General features: G+C 42.9%; 1 protein-coding gene across 2 annotated transcripts; it reads left to right on the top strand.

The window, feature by feature from the left end:
* Window positions 1-13178: 13178 nt before the first annotated feature.
* On the top strand, window positions 13179-24376 carry LOC105937115 (probable ribonuclease ZC3H12D). Of its 2 annotated transcripts, none has more exons than XM_012878264.3 (6): window positions 13179-13432; window positions 14626-15028; window positions 19020-19159; window positions 22270-22504; window positions 22617-22723; window positions 23122-24376. In XM_012878264.3, exons 2-6 carry the CDS (start codon window positions 14730-14732, stop codon window positions 23958-23960), a joined length of 1620 nt encoding a protein of 539 aa, XP_012733718.2. In that variant the 5' UTR covers window positions 13179-13432; window positions 14626-14729; the 3' UTR covers window positions 23961-24376. The 2 variants fall into 2 exon arrangements, with proteins under 2 accessions (XP_012733718.2, XP_036003003.1); XM_036147110.1 differs by lacking the exon at window positions 13179-13432 and adding an exon at window positions 13529-14481.
* Window positions 24377-26919: the final 2543 nt, after the last annotated feature.

Consider the following 26919-nt stretch of genomic DNA (forward strand, 5'->3'; position numbering starts at 1 on the left):
TCTAATTAAAATATACTTTGCATCAAAATCTGATATGAAAGAAACGTGCTGCTAAGATTATGTAGAAATAACCGTTATCTGGATTATCTAGAACGTAAGGGCTGAGTTGCAGTGAAGAAGGCTTCATGACCACATTTATAGCCACACCTCCAAAGTTTGATCTTCCAGCTCCGCCATGGACCCTTCTGCTTGTTTGTCTCCTGCCAAATCAGAAGATGCAGAGGTTTCCTTTGCCTCCTCGTGCGTCTGTCTCTAGAAGTCAGGTGAAGAGGCAGCTGGAGTCTGAACCAGAATAAGGCTGCAGGTCCAGATGGTGTCTGCTCCAGACTCCTGAAGGCCTGTTCAGAGCAGCTCTCTGGGATTCTACAGCACCTCTTCAGCCTTAGTCTGACCACGGTGAAGGTTTAAGGTGAAGAAAACTCACCCCAGTCCTCAATGACTTTAGACCTGTTGCCCTGACATCCCACATCATGAAGGTCCTGGCGAGGTGTTGACCCACCTGAGTGAGCAGACCAGCAGCCATCAAACCCTGCAGTTTGCTTATTGCCATGGAGGTGGAGTTGAAGATGACATCATTCACCTGCTTCAACAACCCTGTCATTCAGACGGTGTTTGCAGCAAGATTCTGCAGCTCTTCTATAAGTTTGTTCTGGAGGGTGTGATCTCTGCCATCATCTGCTGGAGTAGCAGCACCAGAGCAACTGACTTTAAGAAGCTCAACAAGCTGATAAGGAAGGTCAGCTCTGTTCTGGGGTCTCCTCTAGAACCTCAGGAGATGATTTGACACAGAAGGATTCTTTGCAGTCATCTCCAGGTCACTACAGTAGATGCTTCCTACCCACCGCCATCACAGTGTGCAACAACTGTTGGAAGAAATCTGCATAATGACTTACATTTACTAAAGGTACAACTGAATTTTCTGGTTCTTAATGGCTGCCACAGAAACATGGTGCCGCCAGAGCAGAGCATGATCAGCGCAGGCAGCAGGTGCATGTAAGTACATCTACACAGGGAGGTGGAAAACAGCCTTGTTAAAAAATAGCTCTGGGGAAACAAGGATAGCATAGAAGCTACTGTCCAAGAGTACTATCTGGGGAAGAGAAACTCAGACCAGGCCTGCAGACGATTAATGTAAAGTTATTTTCTGATCACTCCTCTTCAGTGGCACATAATCTGTCAGAGGAAAGGTAAGGGCTAGCATGAGTTTTATGTTGTGCTAGAGGTAAAACATCCCGATACAAGCCATGTGTGGGTTACTTACTTTATCAGTAGGTGGATCTGCACTCCAGATCCAAACCCCACTCAGAACCCGTAAAGGTGGAGAAAGAACAAACTGATCAACTCCAAAGGTGAGAATGGGTCACCATCAGCGTCAGGGTTAGACCCAGCAGCTCAAATCCAGCATGTTAGAGTGAGACATTACAAAGATACTGACATATTAGCAGTCTGCATAAACTTCTTTCCATAAAGACAGAGCACCACAGCCGTGTTGTCCTGCTGTCAGCCTGGGCTGCTACATCCCAGGTGTACCTCAGTAACACCTGACTGTGCTCACAATGTTCGAGCCGACGGGGTTGCCTCTTTCTCAGAAGTCACCGCATAGTATTTTCAATTTCTCCAAAATAAGCCGGTCCTGTAGGCGGCGAGAGGTAGTGGAAACAGATACGCCAGAGTGAAACAAAATGAGCAGCGCTGAGGGTTAACCCAGAAAAGCGAAGCGAGCAGAGTGGAAAAAAAGGGTTGCACTGCATTACACCCCCGGGTGGAACCTCACCTCAGAGTCATCCCCAGCTGCCTACGCTGTGAGCAAGGTTCATCCTGCTGTCTGCAACCTCTGCAAAGATCTAAAGCTCATACCCAGACCGAGGCTCCCTGTGCACCTGGGCCACCAGCGTGGTCAGAGTCTGAAACTGTGGGCTTCCATTTGGGCCAAAAATATGTTCATGTGTTTTCTGATGTGTCCATTTTTGGCCCAAATGGAACCCCATAGGCTTCAGGGCCGAATTAAACCCCAGGCGCTCATTTATGTGTAACACATTATTCTGTCTTTCATCCTACAAGTGTATTTTCACAAGGAATGGAAACAAAGTGAGCGATGAGCTGGCACACACCTGAGTCCAAATTCCTCACATCAGCAGGTCATGTGTAAGTTATCCAGTCATTCATGGAACGCATATGCACAGCAGGAGAGAGATAAGCAGAATATTTCTCCTCTTCTGTCATGTTCACCTGGAACTAAGTGGTTTCTGTTGTAGGAGAAACAATTTAAGTTTTAGTTACTTCTGCATACCAGATGGTTACAACTATTATTTATACTCTGGGTGTTTTAGCACTTCAGGAGAGATGATAGACAAAACAAGGCATTTTGAACGTGTACAGATTCATTTTAGTCTTCCCACAGATTCTCAGTTTTAGTTCTGGGCCATTCTCACACATAGGCATGCTTAGACCCAAACAGTCCCACAAAACGCTCTGCATGAGAACCAAAGATTCACTCTGGGACTCATTTGACCAGAGCAGACGTGTGTTCTGTCCCCTGCACGGCTTTAAACCCCACTGCTTGTGGCTTTCTGTCAGCAGTCACTGTCTTCTTGCCTCTCTTCCATAGAGTGGGGGAGTGCACAACTAATAGTTGTTCTCTCAGCAGAGGCTCCCAGCAAAGCCTTGGATCTCTGCAGCTCCTCCAGAGTTACCGCTGACCTTCTGGCTGCTTGTCTTCATGCCTGTCAGGTTCAGGTAGACGGCTGTATCTTGGTAGGTCTGCAGCGGTGCCTGCCTCTTGCTGTTTTCAGACGACAGGCTCAACAAGCTTGTTGTGGAACCCTGTTCTGCTTTAAACTTCCTCCCTGACCTGTCTGCTGTGTTCCTTGCTCTTTATGATGCTAATGGTTCACTAATGTTCAAGATAGGCTTATATAGAACACCTGGTTTATTCTCACACACAGATGGACTCTTATTTACTAACCAGGGGATTAGTTCCACTCAATTACATTTAGGGGTTTCAGAGTAAATAGGGCTTTGTACAAATGCATGCCACACTTTTTCAGGCTCTAAAGAGGAAATGTCTTGCAAACCACATATAATTCTCCTACCAATTAAACTTAATTGGGTTTACAGTAAATGTAATTAATCTTTTTCAAAGTTTGTTAATCCCAAACCAAGTTATAAATAGGGGTTATTTTGCCGGTGATATCAATGTTTCAGAGGAAAGGAAAGTTGAATCTGCTTGTCAAGACGTTTTAATACCTGGGTGCAGTTATTCCATTCTTCAGTAGCAGTGGTTCCATATTGACAAGAGCTAAAAGATGCCTCCAACCAGAGGCTGAAACAAGAAACCGCCACCTCTGGCTACTGAAAACCACAACAATAAGGTAGCTGCAGCCAACAGCCAAAGTGAAGGCTTGACGTCAGGCCACAAACCAGTTTCTGATGCCTGCTATGATTTTTCTTCAAGTCCAAAGCAGAAATGACAGGAAACCAAATCTAATGCATTTTGATGTATGTTTGTTTGAATAACTTCGGACAGATGTTTATAACATAACATCATAATGATTTAAAGATGAATTACAAAACCTTGAGGCCAAGTTCAGAGATGTTGCTTTATTCCTTAGTATGTACAGTCAGGTAATGATGGGCTGAATAGGTTGGAACTTGCTGACAGTCGACCCAGTTAATGCCATCTCATGCCAAGAGGGTGATTTAGTAATTACTGGCTGCTTTTGTGCAGTTTGCCTATTAAAGTCATCTTATGAATGCTGCGTGATGTACAAGAAACAATCCGATCTAAAGACTTAGGGTTCAACAAATAGCAGGACAACATTCAGCTGTGTCTGCCCTCCTGGCTCCTCCACCCTCCTTCATCCAGCCTCCACGTCGGCTGGGTGTATTTCCTGTAGAGAAAAGCAGGTTCTGCTCGGAAACACACCCATGCTAGCTGCTTACAGGCCTGAACACAACAAGGTGGAAGCTTGTGACTAAACATGTGGGGAAATCACCCTTTTCATGCGTTCTGCACATGAACGTTCACATGCAGTATATCCCTCACAGTTTTCAGTTAAATGTTCTCTGGGAACAAGTCTCTGTAAAGCCTATAGTGATAAAATTAGTGTTTTACTCTGGTGAAATTACTTTTGAAGTTTCTTTCATAACCCTGTTATGCGTGGTTGTCCAGTAATCATCCCAAATCATCTGGGACCACCTTTAAATCACCAGGTAATGTAAATCTGGCAGACAGCAACAGAGCTGGAGCTCTGAAATCAAAGCTCTCATCCTCTAAAGAAGCTGCATCCCAGCACCTTCAGGTGGAGAACATCTCCCCACAGGCAGCAGCTATCAGCTTTACAACTGCTTGTGCTTCACAAGTTCTTGAAATACTCCTCAGACTAAATACTACGATCCCCCAGTTTACACAGCACTTTACAAGAGTATTCACTCTCCTTACGCCTTTTATGACGCTACAGCTACAAAAGTTCAGTGTATTTTAACAGGATCTGTTGTGATATAACAACACAAAGTGGGGTCCAACCTCCTTAAATAAATGAAGTTGATATGTTAACTTAGTCCCAGGAGCAGGGCACTCCTCTACTGTAGTTACCCTGCAGTCTTCTTATACCCCCTTCCATCCATCATCTTGTTTTGAAAATGTTTTAAAAAACCCTGTAAAGTATTTGATAAACGTCGACTGTTTTCTATTGACGTCTAGATTATTTTCTGTGTATTCTCAGCATAAAGAACACATGTGGGCCGCCCTTGCTTTATTTGGATGCGGTTAGGTTTGTGTGCCCAAGTCTGCTCTTGCTTAAAGTCACTGGTGGTTTGTGGTCCTGTTATTTATCAATCTGCATTAAAAGCACAAAACATGGTTGATAAAATGAGTATTCTGTGTTGGACTTTTTATTTTTTAGAACCCTTTAGATTTTTTAAAGCCATCACAGCGGTGGAAGGCTTTTTAAAAATACGATCTGCATCAACCTCCTAAGGTGGCAGATTGAATGTTGGCCATTTTTGCACTGTGGTCAGGGGCATCACTAACAGACCAGGAGGGCCACAAATGGCCCCCTGGCCACACTGTGGACACCTCTGACCTGGACCATTCCCTTGTAGCTCCGGCTCTAGCTGTCTGACTGCCTCAGATCTTTTTCAGCCTCTTACGGCTGTTCTTCCAGGAGTTTCCTCTATTTAGGTCTCTCCATCTTCTCCATCTTCTTTTAAACTGATAACCATTTCATTGTTTTCCTTCCAATAATGTGTTTCTTTGTGTTGGCCGATCACATAAACCCCTAAAGGGATTTGTGTTTGTGACATCATGAAACATTTAAGGGGGTGAAGACTTTTAGAAGGCACAATAGGTTTGCTGTAAAGTAGATGCTGGCCAGTCTCTAGGTGTTGGTGAAATACTAATCCTCTGAACCATTCCTCTGCCAACGTGCTGTTGAGCTACGCAGACTTCACCTGACTCACAATAAAACATGGTACATGAGATTGTTTTACATGGAAGTGATTAGTTCCTTACTCATGAGGTGCTGTAGTGAAATCCTGTTTGTCTTGTTGCATTGCTTTGCTTTCATGGCTGCACATTACAGCTGTCTTTCTCTGTTAACACTTCAACCACATCACATCTATGTTTTTTATTAATATAATGCTACCGAGCAAGACAATTCAACCTGAACATCCTTGACAGTTCTAGATGATTTTTCTCCACACCCAGATCTTTTAACAGAGCCAGATTCCTCAGAAATGGAAATCCCCTACGGTCCTGAGTTTTTCCAAGATGCTGCTTCAACTACTCAGCAATGTTGTCAGTCAAGTCGAGAGTGTAACCTTTGAAGTTTAGGAGGAAACTCGTTCTCTGCTCGGATCCCGGCTCTCATCTTAAACATAGGTTACGGTTTGGATGTAGACACGAGGGTAAACTGAGAGCTTTGTTGTTTGGTTTAATTCTTTCTTTACCACAAAGGTCCAGAGCAATGCTTGCATTATAACAGACGAGGAACAGATCCATCCAGCCGTCACTCATGAAATGGCTCACCGCGGCTGTGAGCCATTTCAGTCCATGCCGAAGGTCGCGGCTCTATGAGGTCATGAGAACCAGGTTATCTGTGAAAAACAAAGAGCTGTACGTTCCCAAATCTCTTCACATCTACACTTTGCGTGTTTCAACATCGTTTGTAACTGAGACCCCAGGAGTCCAGTGATCGCTCCCTGTCGAAACTAAAGTTCAATGCCCATACAGACAGTAACTTCACTGCAAATATGACCATTGAAGTTTTAGAACCGGGCCAAGTCCAGGATCTCAGCACATACTTTGATTTCCCAAAATGCTGGTAGGTCTTTAGGCATGTCCCATTTCCTGTCAGCCACCCAAATCTGCACTGATGCGTTCAGAGCTGTCCTGAGTATCTTCAGCTTATCTCAGATCAACTTAAAAAAAAAATGTAGACTGCAATTTTCAAATCTAAAGCTGTGTGGTACAACTTAATCTGTGCAATAAATGCACTAATAATTCCCTGACAATTAAAGTCGTATCAGAAGAACAGAGAAACGTCACTTTTACGTATGCAGTTTGGGGCTGTGGTGTTTTTTCCGTATATTTCCACTCCCATGATGCACATCAACATTTCCCTTGACTTCCTGCTCTGAGACGCTTATCGTTAAAACAAAAATACACACAGACAAATAAAAAAAAATCCCTATCAGGAGGTTCATCACAGATTCCCGCCCCACATAATATCTTGACATCAGACAGCCACCATCTTCAGCTCTGACACCACAGTACAGAGCGTATTGATCCACCCTTTAAGGCAAGGCCAGATTTTTTACAGCACATTCCAGTAACAATAATTCAAAGAAGGAGCTTCCCATTAATTGTTTTGTTTTTTCCAGCCAATACACACCAGCTTTATTTCTGGTTTACTGCAAAGAAATGCTGTGTCATGCTGAGAGACGAAGACTGGTTGAGTTTCCTGGTGTCAGCTATTGTGATGTCATGACTGTGGCCTTAGAACAATGGCAGCTTGATTTTATGTTAAACTGGAGCTGTGAGCAGCTTAGAGCCACTTTGTGTGCCCCGCAGACACAGGCAGCAGCGTCCAATGAGCGTTTTCCACACTGGAGTTCTGGGAATCAGAAGCGGTTGAGGTAAACCACCATGTTCCTGCAACTCTGTGCTGTTGGTTTATCACTAAACACACACATTCCCAATGATCTAAACCCAGTTTTAGCTGATTATTTTTAGTAAAAGTTCATTATTAAAAGACATTTCTATTTCTATAGTTTGTTTTAATCCAAAATTCTAATTATAAAGAGTTAAATGAGACTGACCTCTAATCTCTGCCCTGAAATTTGCTCTGTTTGCTGAACCATTGTGCAAGGCCACATTCAGCCCTGAGCTCTGCTCAGTCAGATGGACACAGTCCAGGTGGCTCAATTAAAGTCCGACTGCTTAGAAGCCATCTGAGAGCAGCAAGTAGCAGGATATGTCAGCAAGAAGGAAACATGATAGAGAAAGATTATATATATCTAGAACGGAGTTCTAACCTTGGAATACCACAAACAAATGGGAGCCACGAAGACGCCACAAGGAAAGCAGCAACAGCTAAATACCTGTAATGGCTAGAGAGGGCTGGATGAAGGACGGCACTGAAGCTCTGATCATGGCAGCATAGGAGAGGGCCGTGAGCACCAGAACAATAGAGGCCCAGATCTACCATACCAGGAGAGATCCCAGGTGCAGGCCATGCAAAGAGGCCCCAGAAACTATACAGCAGCTCACTGCAGGGTGTCAGATACTAGCAGGGGGGGAATACATGGAACGTTATAACCAAGTGGCTGGAATAGTGTACAGAAACATCTGTGCAGAATACCAACTGGAGACCCCCAGGTCAAAATGGGAGTCACCTTCCAAGGTGGTGGAGAATGACAGAGCTAAGATCCTGTGGGACTTCCAGATATAAACAGACTACATAGTAGTGTCCAACCAACCGGACACTGTGATCATTGATAAGCAGCAGAGGACAGCCATTGAGATCGATGTGATAATGGAAATTTCAGGAAAAAAGAGCATGAGAAACTGGAGAAATATCAAGGACTCAGGGAAGAACTGGAAAGAGACTGGAAGGTGAAGACAACAGTAGTGGCCGTGGTCATCGGAGCACTCAGAGCAGTAACCCCCACTCTGGAGAAGTGGCTCCAACAGATGCCTGGAGAAACATCAGACATCTCAGTCCAGAAGAGAGCAAGCTTAGGAACACCTGAGATGCTAAGAACCCTCAAGCTCCCAGGCCTCTGGTAGAGGTAGAGGACCAGAGGTTGGGATGAAGAGCCAAGTCTTCTCTAACAGTGAACCACATGGCATGCCTGCGTCAGGCTCATGTATTCATGACACAGTTAGCTAGCTGCTTATCTGCAAAAATCTTAGAGAGCCGCAGCTCATTTCAGGCTCTTGACCAGAAGTAAAAAAACTTTAACAAGGACAAAGAGCAAAAATTAATTTCAAATAACACACATTAACAGCAATATTTGTGTCTTAATGCCTTTGGCACAGGCACCCATAATTATAAAGTAACTAGGAGGAGCAAAGCATGTACTATAAAACACAGATAGTATTATACAGGTGTGCACAAAATGCTAGCAAGGTTTGTTAAAATAAGGAATTATTTAAAATTTTTGTGTTACAGAAAGTGTTACAGATCTATTCCAGTTTGTTCTCTCATCCCTGAGAAAAATGAGAAAAAGCTAATATTAGGTTGTTAAGAAAACAACAGCTACTGCATTTTTCTTTAGAAAGTCAACATTCTTGAAGATTTTGCTTTTGTGTGAGTCACTGAAGTAATATTTAACCGTGTAAGCAGTATTTCTGAGAACTGATTAGCATCTGCGTTTACCTGCAGTTGACCAGCTTCTGGGACCTGGGAGCAAGTATTTCAGCGAAGTAAATACTGGACTACATTCCACATCTCCAATCCTGGTGTTAAGCTCAGAAACGGCAGGTCTGATGTCACCTCACAAGTTTTCTAATGATCAAGGCCCCAGGATTGGGCTGGCTGCTCCATAACGTTAACCAAGATGCTCCCAGCCCCCAGGCTTCAGTGTGCTCCAGCTTGAAGAGCAAAGGAACTTAGTGGGACTTCTTGTCAACAGCTTGGTGTCACAGAGGCCTTTTCTCATTGTTACAGTACTTATAGGTAGTTTCATCATTTATTCAGATTGTAGTTTTCCATTTTCTTCCACATCTTTCTGGCTTTGGTTTCCATTTCTAAGCATTTTAGATGATTATAGCCCTGCAACCTATAATTTTTTGCACTTATTTATATGTGTTCCCTTCTCTAATCAACTGTTCAGTCAAACATTGCCTGGAAGAACCCACTTCATACGGATTAGCTGAATGCATTTTAACCAGCAAGAGAAACCTCTGTTGCCTTCATCCTTAAATAAGGCCTCCCTGTTTTGGTTTTATTTTTCACCCAGTGAATGGCCTCACTGAAGGAACACCACACTGGCGTTATTTTGAACATGCCCCTTTTAATTAATAATGTAAAACAGAACCAGCAGCATGTATGTCATGCCTTTTAGTCTGCTTTTTGTTTTGTAAATGTAGCTTCTACCAGCAAATTACCAAGTACAAATAGAATCTCTTCAACACAAACGTGGCAAGGCAAGTTTATCTGTGAAGCACAATTCGGAAACCAGACAATTCAAAGTGCTGCACATGAACAGAACACCAGAAAAGAGAATACACAGAGGAAAGAACACTGCAGTGGAATGGTAGCAGTAGCTCAAGATAAGTTGGGCTACAAACTTAATCTAATGAAGTTTATGTGAACTACAGCAGTTTAAATTTAATATTTACATTCAAAGACAACTCTAACCAAATAAGTCTTTAACCTTGATTTAAAGGAACTCTTTTACAGTTTTCAGGGAGTTTGTTCCAGGTAAGTGGAGAAAATCTTTAAATTCATTCAGTGTCACTGGAGCGTTAAGCTGAAGATCAGTTTATTGTTGATTCCATGAATTGGGAGCTGGAAACCTGCATGACTCTTGTCTAGTTCAGCTTGAGATGTGGCAGCAACAAAAAGTAAAACAGCCATTGATTAGAGTTAGTGGTGTCCATTTTTTTAATTAAGAGACCTGTAAGATGGGATGATGCCTAAAATAGTTTTATAACAATTAAATCTCAGTGGACCCATAGTACACACCATCAAGCATCTGGACACAGTGAGCAGAAGCCTTCCTAGAGTGCATAATCACCACATTTATACAACTATGTGATGTACTGGTGTTTTACAACGCAGTCCGTTCAAACCAAGTCTGCTTCATTCACTGTTTACTTTGGGATCATGTTTTAAATGTAAATGCCAGGCGGATGAGGAAGCATCGAAGGCCATGGATGTACCAGAAAATAACTGTCACCCTTATATTTTATTTTACTCTAAAAACAGGAAACTTTTAATCCTTGAACAAACAGTAGCCTATGTTTTTTTTAATTGATTGGGGGTTGCCAAGGTTAGTTTTGGGACCCCACCCTGAGCTGGAAATCAGCCTGTTTGTCATACGCAATAGAAATCTAAGTAGGAATCAACAAATATGATCACTGTAAAAGTACAATTCGATTTTACAAGAGATAAAAAAAACATAGCTGTTAACTTAAAACAAAAGGCCAGCGCCACATCACCAAAAACATGTGGAAACATTGAGAGCAGAAGGCCGATCCCATTTAACCAACACCAAGAGGAAACACCAGGAAGCAGCGTTAAGCTCTGAAGCTTCGTTATAATCTCAGTAGATTCTGGTCAGGTTTGCTGGATATTTACAGGGAAATGTGAGCGTTTTGTTTTATCAGCTGCTAACTGAGCTAAGCTAACTAGCAGCCATAGCTTCAGATATGTATGTATTGTTTATTGTTCACTGTTTGAAGTTTCTGACCACACAAGGTTTTGACTAGTGTTGCGCTGATACCATTTTTTGGCCCCGATACCGATACCTGGCTGTGCAGTAATGGCCGATACCGATACCATCTGTTTGAAATTGATGTGTGTATATATGAAGAACTGCATACTACTTAGGGTAGTAGAATTTTTTATTGCCTACTTGGAATGGGTGACAATAGTTGAATAAACTTTTGGCTCTTAAGGGCTAAAATAATGCAACATTCGTGAAATTATAACATGTATAATAGTCGTGCAACAGTAAAATTAGTAATATCATCTTTATTGTCATTGAAACATACATTACAACAAAATTCGTTTTCTGCATCTTAACCCATCACCCTTGGGGAGCAGTGGGCTGCCATGTACGGCGCCTGGGGAGCAATCTGGGGTTAAGGGTCTTGCTCAGGGACCCAGAGTGCAGGCACTGGGGATGAAACCGGGTACTTGCATCCTTCTCTGAGTGCAAGCACACTGCTCTAACCACTAGGCACTGACCCCAGGTCTATTAAATTGCTATTATCTTCTTTTTTATAAAATACTGTGTACAGAAGTAACCTGACACACTTTCCAAAAGCGTACACATTTGCCTCGGCCGTCTCAGAATATTTCCCCAAAATAGAGTGAGTGGTTAGAGCATTACATTTGTGTCCTGGAGGTCCTGGGTTCAACTCCCACAGACTGCCACACTGGGTCCCTGAGTGCAACACAGTGGCAGCCCACTGCTCCCTGAGGGGATGAGTTAGATGCAGAGAACATTGGAGTGTGTGTTGCAATAAAGATGATGATGATTATTAAAATGTTTTGGCCAAAGTGAGATGGACCTTTGTGTTCTGTTCAGTCAGGAGTGGTTTTGGCCTTTGAACTCTCCAAATGCCCAGCCTGTTTCTTGCTGTTGAGTCATCAACACTGACCTCACCCCAGGCCCGCAGCGCTTCAGATGGCTGCTTTGTGAAGTCCTGAGCTGCTGATTCTCTCTATTTTGTCTATAATTTTGTCAGGCCAGCCAGTCCTGGGAAGGTTCCCCTCTGTTCCACCTGTTCTTGCTTTATGGAGGATGGTTCAGACTTTGTGGAGACCAAAAGCCTCAGATGTGGCATTGTCAGGTCACAGTGCTGATGCAGGGGTAGCGCACACAACCCTGGCCTGGACCTTTGCCACATGTCTTCTCCCCACGCTCAGCCCCACTTCCTGTTAGCCTACTGTCACAAAAAGGCCACTAGTGCCACAAAAAAATAAAATACTGTTGTCAATTACTTTGTTTCATTTCTATTTTTGAATTGCTTGATTGGAGCATGAAGTGTTACTCTTTGAGCTCTTTTAGCCTATGAACAGGTTCTGTTTAAGGGATTTCTTGATTCTACAGATCTGGCACCAGTAAGGCTTTGGTCTGGTTGAGGGAATGGGGTTTTAATCTAAATTAATTCCTGATTTAAATTGGAGTAATCAATTTTTACTATGACTAGTTTGGATTGGGTAGATTTTTTTTTGGTACCACTTTAAAATAAGACTAGTTTGTAGATGGCTGGTTTCTTGCCAAACAGACGGTCTAATCTGTTCAATTATACATCTAATCTAGAGTTACTTATCTTAAACATTTCAGACTAAGTTACTACTTTGCAAGCACAGATGGGTTAGTTTTATATCTTGTTCGCCCTTAATTAATGCATAATAAACACTTATGGGTTCTAAAGTGTTCACAGATTAATTAATAACTATAAACTATTTATTATCCTATATTTATCTATAAGGGGAGCCGGATTGTAAAGTGGTAGCGATTATTTTCCCCGTTAATGAATTTGACAAGTTAAGTGATGTTAAAATAAGTTGGATCTGAAATATTTAAGTGTAACAAACAAGCAAAAACCAAAGGAATCTGGAAGGAGGGGGGGTGGGGGGGGGTGCATTACTTTTTACGGCACGATTCTTATTGACAAACTGGACCATATATAATTTAAATATTTTGGTCAAATTTGAATTTGACCTGTTTCCTTTCTCTGTAAGCAGCGGTGAATTTCTTCGTGAATCAGTCCCATTTAAATGAAAGAATTTGAATTGAACTAATTGCCACTCTTTGGTTACCAAATAAGTTACCGTATATGAAAGAAGTATAAAAAAACAACAACAAAAACAAAAAAACCCTTCTAAACTAATACCACCTGGCGTATTTGTTAATCCTCTGCCTTGGAACAAGCCTGGCAGGCTCCCAGGAGGTGTACACATTTATCCAGCGTTTATTACACCACACAAGGAAGTGCTCAGACACATAAAATCCCTCAGGCTTGTCAGGAAACTGATCCCGGATCAGCTCCTGACAAGGAAGTACATTTACCAAGAGCTCTTCCTTGCTGGTTAGGGGCAGTTCTTTCTCTTCCTCCTGTGAGTAATAAGGGCAGCAGCTTCACACACACCGGTGTGTTTGTCAGAACGGCTGGCTGGCAGGAGCGCTTCACACACACACGACAGCCAGGACAGAGGGATCCTGCTGCCATCCGCCACCCACCCAGCGTGTAAGTCCGCAACACCGTCCTGCTTCAGCTATGTGACAGCAGTACTCTGCTGTTTGTGGCAAATTTACATTTTTGTTTTTTTGTGGTCAGCAAGGAATCTTGACTTGTTAGAGCTTGTCTTGTCACGTCTCAGACAAACAGAGAAAGAGGTAGGTGTTAGGGTCAGACTGCGGTCCGGGCTGAAAGCTGCCGTACAAAGGCAAACACAGATGTTAAGTCACACAGAGTTAATCACAGTCTCGAGTTTGAGAGAAGAAAATAGACTTGAGGGATCTGAATGTCGAGCGAGGGCAAAGGATGTGGTTTGGTGCACTTTGTAGCAACAAAGTGCAAGCACAGAGAAGGAAATGTCTGATAAATAAACGCCCTAGACGTAAAAGCAGAAGACTGGCTTTTTTTTTTTAAAACAGATAGGTGAAGCTTCTTAGCTAAAACTAAGATAAGCTGAGCATATTTTCCTCATTCTTTAAACCTTAGGTTAACTTGTGGAGATATTCATCAAGGCATCCAGTACGACAAGGCGGACAATGATTGAAAGATTTAAAGAATGATTGCCATCTGTTGTGTTGAGACTGTTTCACGTGCTTCGTCCAAGGCGCGCCCTTTAGGTCAGACTTCAGAAGCATTGGGTTTTAAACGCTGTCAGACGTGACGAATGGCTGTTGGAGGCTTCAGGTGAGAGTATCGCTTGCTACGGCAGGCTGCAGGTTGGGTAACTCATCAGATGTCGGCCTCAGATAGCCCACATGAGAGCGGTCCCCGGCTGAATAAGAGTTTCAGGGAGTTCCCGGACGGAACGAGACAGCCACTGGTGGAATGGGGGCGACGCTGAAAACATCGCTGCCCATTCACATTGTTTCCATTCATTCATGTTTTGGTGGCTGTTTTCAGTGAATCAGGAGTTAAAATTAGACCGGAGATCACAGCGGACCCCCTGGCTTGCTCTCTGGGGGTGCGAGGGGCTTTCTTTGCGCAGCGTGACGTAAACTGGTGTTTGCACTTGCGTTGAAAGTCATGAGGCTGCGGTAACCAGAGCAGATTCTATCGCTGTACGTAAGACCACAATCTGATTGTCTGAAAACCCCTTAGAAACCACAGCTGTGCTTCCTGTGTTTTCAGTGACAGAGCTCCTCTCTCTCTCTCTCTCTGTCTGCACCCACAAGCTTTGACACCTGTCAACTGTTCCAAAACAGGCCGTTACCTTGGAGACCGGCATCGGCCTGAATAAGGAGGCGAGACGAGGGATTCCCACGACACACTGTCCTGAGAAGACGGAGGAGCGCAGGCAGCTAGAGCAATGGAGCGCCAGCGGCAGCACGCCAAAGTGGAGCGATTTCTCAAGCTGGGTTACCCTCACAATGAGATTATGAGGGTGCTGGAGAGCTTGCATCACGATGCCCAGACCAACGACATCCTGGAGGAGTTGATAAAGACCTGCCACACTCGCACCCTCAGCAACACGAGCGGACCGAACAGTCCCAAGCTGGTGCCCAGAGGCTGCAGCCCCGGGCCCAGCAAGGCCAGGACCGGCCCTGACCGAGAGTCCAACTCTGGCTTCAGACCCGTGGTTATAGACGGCAGCAACGTGGCCATGAGGTGAGTCGGCTAAAGCCATCAGGCGGTGGGAACTCTCACCTTCTTTCTCTGGGGCTCCTCTCCACGTTCAGCTCAGGAGGAAGTAACTTAGGAGGAAGTAAGAGCAGCAGTTTAAACTCAGCATTCTGAGGAAATTTAACATGAAAACACAAACATATTTCCTTTGTCTGCATCAGGTCACTGTTTTATGTAGAGGTGTTACTGCGGATGGATCATGAAGCCTCCACAGATGTTTGTTTTATGTGCAGAACCTCTCAGGTAGCTCCTGTTGCTCAGACAGTGCAGTGAATATGCTCGTACGTTTAAAGTGACAATAACAGAAGTGTCACTCCCAGCAGTAAGAAATGTTTCCATCAATAGCACTATCTACTTCTCAAGCCAAATAAAACAGTGTGGGATATAAAAGGATTATTCTTTTGACATTATTTGTTTTGACATGTTTTTCTTTCTTTACTTCCTGGAAAGATTCTTTGTTGTACGGTGATGCGTTTGGAGAGCAGCCGTTCGTCTCGGCTCACCTTAGCTGGCAGGATCCAACGTTATAATCCAGCGACAGTGGTTTAAAAATATATTTTTGTTGCTTTATATCATCTTTAAACTCAGCTTAAGCATGTGATCGGAGAACACTTCCTCTTTGCAGATTGGGTTACTCTGCTTTGTGCTTGAGGAGCAGCCGAGCATGTTGTTGGTTTCAGACCTGCTTTTGATCTGAGGTGTTTGCTCAGGCTTTAAGAGTCTCGTTTTCCATTGTTCTGAGAAGAACGATGATGAGATGACTCCTCCTGAGACTTTAATCCCCACATGGCTCTGCTCTATTAACTACTGTGTGGGAAGTGTAGATGGGAAATTATCAACTATTTTCATTTCTGTCCAATTATTAGGCCTTTTGCACAATGTAAGCATTGAACAATCATGTATTTAGCAACCGTTTTCAATTTAGGCACGTTGACTCAACGCCCAGGGCGTCACTGTGTTAGGGAGTGGAACAAGCACCTGCACAAAAGAAAAGAAAGAAAAAAGTTTATTGTCTTTTTTAGTGGGGACCCCCGTGTTCTACAGTGAATGCTCTGTAAATATGAATATATGGCTGAATGCCACTGCTCATTAAAGGAGCTGGCAACGAATGTGTGATTCCCGTTTGGTGCTGAATTTCATCTGGACTGGGTCTGAGCAGCTCAGCCTCAAAGCCAAACACTGCTGTTCAAAGAAATGATTCTATGCTCAAATAGATTCTTTAAAACCTTTGTGTGAGATTTGTGGAAGCTTTATTCCATTTGTGACATCACATGAAGGAGTATTTGTTAATCTGAGCGTGAAATGTATGCTAAAGACCGCCTTAAACCCAGATGAAAGTGTTTTACTCAGATTACAGACTCTTTGAAGCACTTGGACTGGAGATGCCTATTTGTGAAAAGAAATCAACTCTGGAGATTCCTTCTTTTCCCAGAATTACAGTTAAAATCTCTTCTTGTCTTGTTGCTGCTGAACTGAGTATCAGGTCAAGAAGGAGGGGCTGGCCCATTCATGCTGGAACCGTCAGAGAGTGTGAAACTCAATGAGAATCGCTCAATAACATGCATCTCCATGACCTAGATTGATGAAGAAGGAAGTACTACACTAAAAGTGTCCCACACAGAGAGCATAGCGAGAAGATGGAGGAAATGGTTTGAATTTAAAACAGAAAATAAAGGAGGGATGTTTTTACAACACATGTTCCGGTAAAGACATGGAGCGAGTCCAAAGAGGAAGAGAACTGAATTATTTACTCTTGGCCATTTTTCCCAGGTAGAACAGAGAGGGCCACCTCAGGGATGTTAGGCAAAGTTATTCTTAATTTACCTGGCAGTTGTGAGCTTCCCCGAGTCGTGTCTTTCACCCGAATCTTTGATGAGTTACACGAAAAGGCCCTAAGAGGTGGGAAGATTTCCTTTAAATCAGGTAACTTCTGAGAAACTAAAACAAGCTTTTAGGCTCAAACCTAAACAAAAAGGTCACATCTTTATTTCCTGTGATGTATCCAGATCTGCGTTTCGTCACATTCTTACCTGGTAAATGCCGACTTGTTTTCAGTCCCACCGAGCACTCGCTCAGTAGTTCCTTCACAGCAGTAACGTTCTCACACTTTTGTCACGCTCACTCACAAAGAGTTAGAGGCAATTATGCAACTGCTTTGAAATGCAGAATCAGCACAACCCACATTCGCTACACAGGCAAATCTGTAACTACTACCGAGTATCTGGAGTATACTCCAGATACTCGGTAGTAGTAGATATATAAATGTTGGATTCTGTTTTGAGCTCAATCCCTGACGAGGATAGAGTTTGCTCTTTTTTTGGAAAATATACATGCAAGACAATGTTGTAAATTTCAGTCAAATGCATTCATAGCAAGGGGTTTTCACCACTGGATCACACCACGTTATTATTATGCTCCAACGGAACAAGAACTGCGACACAGACTTCAAACCAGAACTAGTTGCGATGATTATTTAGGCAAAATGTTAAAAAGGTGCTGAAAGCACAGGAAGCTAGCACCTCAGTCAGCTTACAAAAACTTTTAAAGCAACCTGCGGGCTTTGAAACATCCAAATTTAGAGGAGTCGCACGCAGCTGCCTTAATGGTCACGACTCTAATCAAATTACTGTAGATTTCCTGCCAGGAACCGATGCAGAAAACATGCTGATAGGATACGTGTCAGACAAGCATTTAGGAGTAAACTAAACTAATATTTTCCAAACCTTTGAGAGGGCCACGGCTGAACTAAACAGAAAGAATATTTATGGGAAATGGTGTGAAACAAAAACTAAAGAAATATGTTGGCTTTATGGTGCAGCTTTGTTTGCTATGCTTCTTTTAAGGATTGTTCTCCCGCCAGAAGGCCTGACACACCTGATGTGCAGCCTAGAATAAAATGGCCATTTTATTCTAACCAAGAAGAAATTATAACTGGCTGCCACTATCTTTTTCTATTTGGATCCAAAAGGGAGTAAATTTTTACAAATACAGTTTGAATCATGAATGGACCTGTGCTGCACATTTCATTGGCCTAATTTTACTTAAATTATGGATTTGAAAGAAATAGTAAATCCTGATGGAATCAAAGGGTACGCGACATTTCTCACAGGAAGCAGAAGTGAGAAACAATCAACATTTTTACCATGACTCAACAAGAGGTTAAGGTCCAGTTGATGAAAACTATTGTGGGGATAAAATAAAGTGCTGAAAGACATAACGGATTAAAGAAACAGACTATCAGCTAAAACACGCTGGGCAGAACTGGGTATGGGATATGATCTTTTTACCTGTTGTATGCAAAGCAGCTCATCACTTCCTGCTGATGGAAAAAATGGGGAAACTCCCACGTATTCACACATGGAGAGACATACCCGCCCGCAGCAAGCTAATGAATCCAGGTTGCCAGCTCAGCAGCTCACGTCTGCTAATGGAAGTTTGTCAGCAGGTCTGGGTTCAAGAATAAATATGTTAAATTGTTAGAAACACGACTCTCTGCTGTGGCTGCCAGTGGATCATAGGATTTTCACTAGAATTGAAGGGGATGGATACGTGCTGTTGCTGTGGGGGAAATCAGCAGGTCTGAGAGAAAACCACTCAAATTACATCCAGTTCTGGGTTTACATCTGACACAACACTGACTCCTGCCAAATGTCATGTTTCTTATGTGGTACTGCACCAGTATAAGGAAGTAAATGCCTTTTAAAGTGCAGGCACGCCTCTGTGATAAAAAGCACCACAATGCAGTCAGCCAACAGTTTAAATGCGTTATTAGAGAGGGCACATATGAAAAGTTTCAGTTCTGCATCAGAAGACCCGATTAGATGCTCAAACAGAACTCTGAAGCACATGTCTTGCGACATCATCAGCTTCCTGAACGGGGGAGAGGAGGCGTGCATGTGACTAACGTATAAGGAAATGTAAAAGCAGAAGTGGATCTTTTTTTTTTTTTTGTTGACACTGACTTTTGTTTCTGCAGCCATGGCGACAAGAAGGTGTTTTCCTGCCAAGGCCTCCAGCTAGCGGTGAACTGGTTCTGGGAGAAAGGCTTGCGTGACATCACTGTGTTTGTGCCCCTGTGGAGGAAGGAGCAACCGAGGCCTGAGGCGCCCATCACGGGTAAGATCACCTGCTGTGGCTTCGTCCACTCACTCTGTCACGCTGGGAGGGAAATGCCACGCTTCGCTTCAGAAATCCCTCCCACTCATCCATGCTCCAAACTGGGGAGGCTTTGCAATATCCTGGCTCTGCTGGAAGAGGAGGAACCAGATTTCATTTGTATGTAATTTCAGCGTATGCCTGAATGAAAAGGACTGAATGGATGTGGTCTGTGGGTTTTAATGAGAAGCACTGATCAAATCAGTGAAGCTCAAAATAAACGCTTTTACTTCTCTTTTATAGATTTCTTTTTAAACGTTATATAGTTGCCTGGTAACATTAGTCGTCAAAATATTAGCCTCAGCCCACCTGTTGAATCAGGACCCAGTTGACTTTTTAGCTCTCATTATCATCTTTACACAGTTGTGGTTTCATAGCAGCTAAGGAAGTTTACCAGATGCCAACTTTGTCCCATTCCTTGATAAAGTTTGTAGGTTCTGAAGGCTTATTGGTGAAAGAAGCCATGGTTGGGGAATGGTTGCTTTTCTTCTATCAGGTCTCGTAGCAGCCATCCCCAGTGAAGCTCTACAGAAGCTCCACAGGCTTACCTTGCTGTAGTCCTCTGGGTGTCTGATTCAAGCTGAGTGAGCAGAGCTTGACTCCAGAGGGACCTTTCAGTTTTCACGCAGCCATCTGAGCTCAGCCACGCTCAGGTGGGCTTCTTTCTGAGCGACGCACGTGTCTCTCACTGGTGCAGCCCTCACTACACTTGGATCAGTCTCAGTCCAGAGGGTTTTCTGTAGTGGTCTGCTGACGGAGGATGGTTACTAAGTTCTAACAGAGCAAACTCCCGACTCCATTGTCTTGAAGAATTGGTTACCTTCGTAATATCTTAACTCCTGACATTTAGAAAAGTTAATTTGGATTTTGTTGTTGTTTAGTCCTCTTGAAAAACCAAATTACAGTTAGACCAATGTCTGAAGCTATAGTTCTCAACCAGATAAAGGACAGTCTCTACGTCACCTTATGCAATTCAAGATCTTTATTTACGGGTGATAGGAGAATATAATGGAGAATGTATAAATGGATCAGGGGGTTTGTCTGGTAGTAGTTTGGCCACAGCAGTGACAGACAAAACACCCTCCTGAACATATGTCCTCTGTTTTATTTATTTATTTATTTATTTTAATGTCTCACTGGGAAAACACTTGGTTCAAACTGAGAACTTGCTAAAAATTGCCAAGAACTGGTCCCTTATAGGGTCAGGACTATAACCCACCTTCAGATAAGACAATGGTTGGATGAATGGATGGACTTCTAAAAATATCTCTTATAAGACTTACGTGTCTAATGAGAAAAGGCTTTTTTTCAGCTCTAATTCCTTTTTTTTGTTGCATAAAAACATCCATTACATATACATGTCACCAGCAGACATTGGGCAAGAGGCAGGCACACCCCGGACAGGTCTGCAGTCAATACAGGACACACACCAATGAACCTAACAGTCATGCTTTTGGACTCTGGGAAGACACCAGAGTACCGATGCATGCACTGGGAGAACATGCAAACTCCATATATAAAAATCCAAGCAGGGATTGGAACCTGGTGCTGCAAGGCAACAATGCAACCAACTGCTCCACCTTGTAGATAGCAGAAAACCTCCTGCTTAAAAAAGTAAATATAGTTGGAATTACAAGCTTTTAGTCATTTTCTCAAAGGTTGTCAGACTCACAGTGAAACAGCTGACCCATCTAAAGTGGCACTTAGCATCCTGATGGGAATTAGATCATGTTACTCAGTGCACCCAGTGCATCTGGTAGAAGTAGAAGTAGAAGAGACTAACCTGAAACTGTGACACACATGAAACCCAAAACACGTGAAAACAGAAAAACTACTTGTTTTGTTCAACTTTCTGTTCTTGTAATATTGTTCAGCCCCAGAGGAAAGTGTACTTTCATAAGGAATACTCACATGAGAGGAAATTATACCGTTTACTGGAAAAGAGACACAACAAGCTGATTCATTTGAATAATACAACAGGAAAGTAGAAGTCATCCTGTTCATTCGGCATGTTAAAACAGCGCCAACCTCAACTCCAAATATAATAAGTAATAAAAAAAACAATCAAGGAAGTAAGCTGCACCAGGTTTAGAGCTGTCACGGCATGCAATGTGCAAGGGAAGCATAAACTGATCAGTGCAGGTAAATTCCCATCCTCCATCTTTTCTGTTGCATTCATCCTGTTTGGCAGCTGCAGCCAGTCAGCGACTCAAAGCACCCTCAGCGACTCCCACTGAGCTCAGGTGGTTGAGGAAGAATCCAAACCAGAACGAGGAAGTGTACAGACCAAAATGAAATCAGGTGTTTGTGTTAGATCATGTCAACAAAAACTCATTTATTCCAGGGAAGCGCTTATCAGCAGGAGGTAACTCAGCAGCTTTTATATTTCCTGCTTTGAAGGCCGCTGTCAGAACAAGTCGTGAACGCTCATGTGTGACGAGCTTTAGGTCTCCTGGTTCACAAAATCTAACTCATTGCAGAGGTTTGAACATGTTCACAATGGCTCAGCTCCATCAGCATTTTCCAGTAAACCAAATGAGTCAGCTACACGCGAAAACGTGGATGCATAAAAGGCCAAAGCATCAAATTTTAACCAAGCGATTCCAGAAATAATTTGCTTCCTGTTCATGTTTTTTTGAGGTAGGAGGATTCTTGCTGTGTGATTGTCATCTGCTGCTGCATGCAAGAGCAAATCTTGTAGAAATCTCCCAATGATCTTTTTGGCAAGTGGGAAATTTTGAAGTTGATCTTCCTGTTTGGGTAACCGAACAAGGCTCCAATTTTCACGGCATCACCATTCGAATCTTTGAAAGCTTCCTTTAAAAAAGTTGTTTGCATGTATCAAGGTCACAAAAGCCAGTAAAACCTTTAAAATGCAGCTCAGCCCTAACTCCCAAACTTGATAAAAGTATCAAGCGGGTAGTTCTGCCGACTACAGTAGGAGCTGGTTTAGTCCTAAAATATACAGAAAAGACATGAGAGGGAAACGGTTCTCTCCCAAACAGAAGATTTTTCATGAGCTCTGCCACAGGTTGGACTTGTACCAAACAGCATTGTCTTGTGTCCCATAGATCAACATATTCTCCATGAACTGGAGAGGAGGAAGATCCTGGTGTACACGCCGTCCCGCTTCGTCAACGGCAAGCGGGTGGTGTGTTACGATGACCGCTACATCATCAAGCTGGCCATCGACTCAGACGGGATCATCGTGTCCAACGACAACTACCGTGACCTGCAGACAGAGAATCCCCAGTGGAAGAAGTTCATCGAGGAGAGGCTCCTGATGTACACCTTCGCCAACGACAAGTAAGCCTTCCCCAGATGTGCACAGGAACCGTGTTCTGCATGCCTGCTGTGGGTCTGCTTTCTTGTGCGCCAGCAACCATTGACCTGGCTTTATCTGTGCGCTGCTGCACAGGTTCATGCCTCCAGATGATCCCCTGGGTAGAAATGGTCCCACCATTGACGACTTTCTGAGGAAGAAGCCATGGATCCCAGACAACAAGCAACAGCACTGTCCATACGGTTGGTCCCCCCCCCCCCTCATAACTCCAAACAGTTCATTAATCATGTTCCTCATTCTGCCCCATTGGACAGGCTTGAAAAATAACCCATGATTAGCATCATACTTGGTGATACTTTTATGTAAAAATCAGTTTTATTAATGTTTGATGGAACTTTTCTGATGAGCAAAACTGTTCAATATTTTTAAAATTCAACTTCAGAATTCAGAGTATGACCACCATGAGACTAAATGATTTGTTTAGTCAGAACAGTTTGAGACTTTTTAATTTTTGTCAGGTTTTCTATTTTTGTGTCCACACTTTGTAAACAGGAAACACTTTACCGGCAGTTAAAAATAGCAACATCTTCCCTGTGGTGCTCAGAATTAACATAGACTTCTCTGTTTTGTTTTTTTCTAGGAAAGAAATGTACTTATGGAATAAAGTGCAAGTTCTACCATCCGGAGAGGGTGAACCAGTCTCAGCTGGCTGTAGCTGATGAACTGAGGGCTCTGGCACATCAACCTGAGAACAGATACGCCCTGCCCACTCCTCCACCTGGAAGCAGAGACGACCTGGTTCATAGCGACCCCGGCATCTGTCATAGGGACAGCAGCAGCCTGAGAAGCCAGTTAAACAAGAGTCCTAATTTTTACCAGTTCCACAGCTCGGAAGGAGATGAAGCCTTCAGCTCCATGGGGAGCTCCATGTCCATGCTCAGCCTTCAGGACAAGCCGAATAGCCTGGAGCCCCCTCTGACCAGCTACAGCAGTGGCAGAGGCAGCTACCAAATGTTCGACTCCTATCCCATGAACAGCATGAGGCCTTCACTGACCGGACAGTGTTACTTCCCTCCCCAAATCGGTTCGGTGTCCAGTGAGTGTCACATGTGCGGCCCGTGCCGGTGTGGATACCAGAAGATCAGGATGCCTGACAGCCACCTCCATCATCATCTGCCAGTGTGGAGCTCCTGTCCTTCACTGCCTCCACACAACGGGAAGCAGCCTGCTCATATTTCACAGATGCCTGTTTCTCACAGAAACAGCCACAGTTTGCCTCGGGATCCCTGGGTGCAGCCCAGTCTTCCTGTTACCAGAGGCCAGTCCAGCGAGCAGAGGAATGACCTGAGGAGCCAGCTGAGCACGCTTTTCCCCCAGAGCACAGTGGAGCAAGTCCTGAACGCTAACCCACACATCTCAGACACACTTGAACTGATTAGTCTCATCCAGAACTACAGAAGCAGCAATATCTCCTTCTAGACTGAAAAACTCTTGGTACATTCAAACTGAGCCCACCCTGGAGTTGACGTCCTAGAAATGGTGAAACCAAAGTGAATATTTCCTCAAAGAAAAGAGACATTTTATTTTTGTTTGTTAGAAAATTTGTCTTCTTCAATGAACGCATTATTTTAGGCATTAAAAAGGAAGCTAGTCTGATGCAGCTCGAATGTCAGCTATTCCTTTATCCTATTACAAAAGTGCAATGCACTTAGCTCCATTCCAGCTACTTATTGTAGCAAACAAATGTTTATTAAAGCAACATGTGTTGTTTTCTCATGTTGCCTCAAAGTGAGGAACACTATAGTCTGTACTTTTGTAAAGAATGTCCCAATATAAATATGAACTGTGAAACCTTGTGTTTTTGTTGCACCTTTCAAATAAAAGTTTCTCAAGCACTCTTGGTTTATGTTTTTGGTGAGCATACATATTTAACTATAAGTCAGAATGGCAAAAACAGGACATTTTAAAATCGGAGCTGTCCTTCAGGCCACGCCTGCAGTGCTGCTGTTAAGTGTTCCAGTGAATCCATGACAAAGGAGACATTATGACATTAAATATATTGCCAATCAAAGCCGTTCAAAGTTTCACATTTTGATTTCAAATTTCCATACTTTTCCACGTTCTCATTTCCAGTTATTTCTGTTTAGTTTGAACAATAATTACAAGAATCTAAACAGTAAAAGCCACTAATTTATGCAGATTTTTACTAAGCATATCAGCCAATCAAAATGCTTTACACTGGAGCCTTATACACCCAATCATGCAAACGTTCATACACCGTCAGATTAGTAGGCAACTATTGATTCAGGTGCCTTGCCCAGGGGCACATCTACATGTGACAGGAAGAAGCTGGAATTGACCCACAACTTTTGGATTGCAAGATAATTACCCTTCCCTCCCTTTTATATTCAGGAAATCAATGAAAAAAATAAAGATTTCTAACTGACATTCTCTACATGGAGGCAGAGCCACCAGGATCACGGCCAGTGAAGCTGGTCTTCTGTTTTGGGCTGAAAGGACTCCTCGCATGATTTAAAAAATGAGTGCACTAAAATTCTTTGATGAATATTATCTACCTCGGGGCTTTGTTAAATTATGTCTAACTATTCAGCACCCTGTGTTCTAGCTGGCTGGTTGTTGTGTTGCACGTTGCTCTCACCTCCGCTAATAACAGCCTACGCTGCTTATATGCAAGTGGAGTTTATCAGCTGTGGGGACGACAAAGATGGCGAGGGACAAAAAGGAGCGCAGAGAAATCAACACAAAGAGTCTTAAAAATGTGGGATCTACTTCAACGTAACAGACAAGAAAACAGTCTGTGTACTGGAAAATGGCATTAGTATTCCTTACTAGCTGCATTTGGACCACCAGACAAAGATGCTCTTTATCCCCACTGCCCTTTGCTCTGGCCCTAGAGCCACTTCCCGGTTTAACCCTCTTATACAGGGATACGGTACTAAAGAAACATTAAGATTTTGCTTTAAGCGGATGATATCCTGCTGTATACAACTAATTCTCAATGCACCATTCCAACCATCTTGGACATTTGCTCTCTCTTTGGTACTTTCTTAGATTATATGATTCATTGTAATAAGTGAATTAATGCCAATTAAGACCTGAAAATCCTCATTATTGCAAAACACTCCCTTAAACATTACACACAATAAGTTCACCTACCTACAAATACAGGTGACCAAGGTTTTACACTTGGTTTATGAAGTTAGCTTCTCCCCTCTTGTGGCAAGACTGCAAAAGAACATTCAGTTTTGGAATGTTATTTCCCGGGTGGGTAGAGTTTATGCAATAAACTTTTTTTTTCTTCCTGAGATACTGTATTTATTTCAAAATATTCTAATATGATTACCTAAGAAATTCCATACTCCATTTCTATAGGATTACAAAGCCTATCGAATTAGTAAAATCACTGTTGCAAAGCAATAAGTCATTCTTATGCACATTACACTATTACAATGTAGTTAGATCATACTTACACATCCCACCTGAAAAGAGTACACTGTACCCCTTATGACAGCAGAAACTCTGATTTTAAACCCAATAAAAAAACACCACATATGTTTAATATCCACAGTGTTATTTGCATTTTGAAGCAGATAAAATTCCAGTGTGGAATTGAGTCCATATCCGCAGTCTTATCAATAGCAAGGAACCCCTCATTTGCCTCTTCTACTTTAGATTCAGGTTTTATACAATGGGTGGACTTTGGTATGTGAACCATTGGAGACCCGATGGGATCGTTGCCTCCTTTTCTCAGCTTCAGTTCTAAAATGGTCTCCATAAGCACAACCACTTTAGATACCTACAGATCAGGTTGTATGTTAAAATGGTAAATGGCTTGTACTTGTATAGCGCTTTAACTAGTCCGACGACCCCAAAGCGCTTTACACTACAATCATTCAAACATTCACACCCTGACGGTGGTGAGCTGTTAGTAGTCACAGCTGCCCTGGGCAGACTGACACAGGTGGAAACAAACACCCACACAAACAAAATACGTGCATTCTAGAAAATACAAAACAAGGTGAGTTTAATGAATTCTTTAAATGTTACCCACATTTATAATTTATTATTGTCCATACTTGAATTGACAGAACCACAGCCTCTGTGCAGGGCTTAGGGACAGACTGGGAGCAGGAGCTGGGATAATGCTTTAGAGAATTTAGACAAATGCTAAGCTTACTCTAGGCACAATGCCATCTATTTTAATTGCATTTAGACTTCATTATGCTGAGACAAAGTTACCCAATGTTTTCCTTGTACATCCCCACTATGTGACAAATGCCTGACTGACATTGCTTTGCTCTGTGTCCTAAGTTATTTCCATTTCGATCTTGCACGTTCAAAACTATCAGATATGTTGCAGAACTGACACTGGTTGAAGAAACTCTATGAGTTATACTGCTATTTAATTCCCCATTGG

The sequence above is a fragment of the Fundulus heteroclitus genome, chromosome 15 (genome assembly GCF_011125445.2).
Source record: "Fundulus heteroclitus isolate FHET01 chromosome 15, MU-UCD_Fhet_4.1, whole genome shotgun sequence".
Classification (NCBI taxonomy): Eukaryota; Metazoa; Chordata; class Actinopteri; order Cyprinodontiformes; family Fundulidae; genus Fundulus; species Fundulus heteroclitus.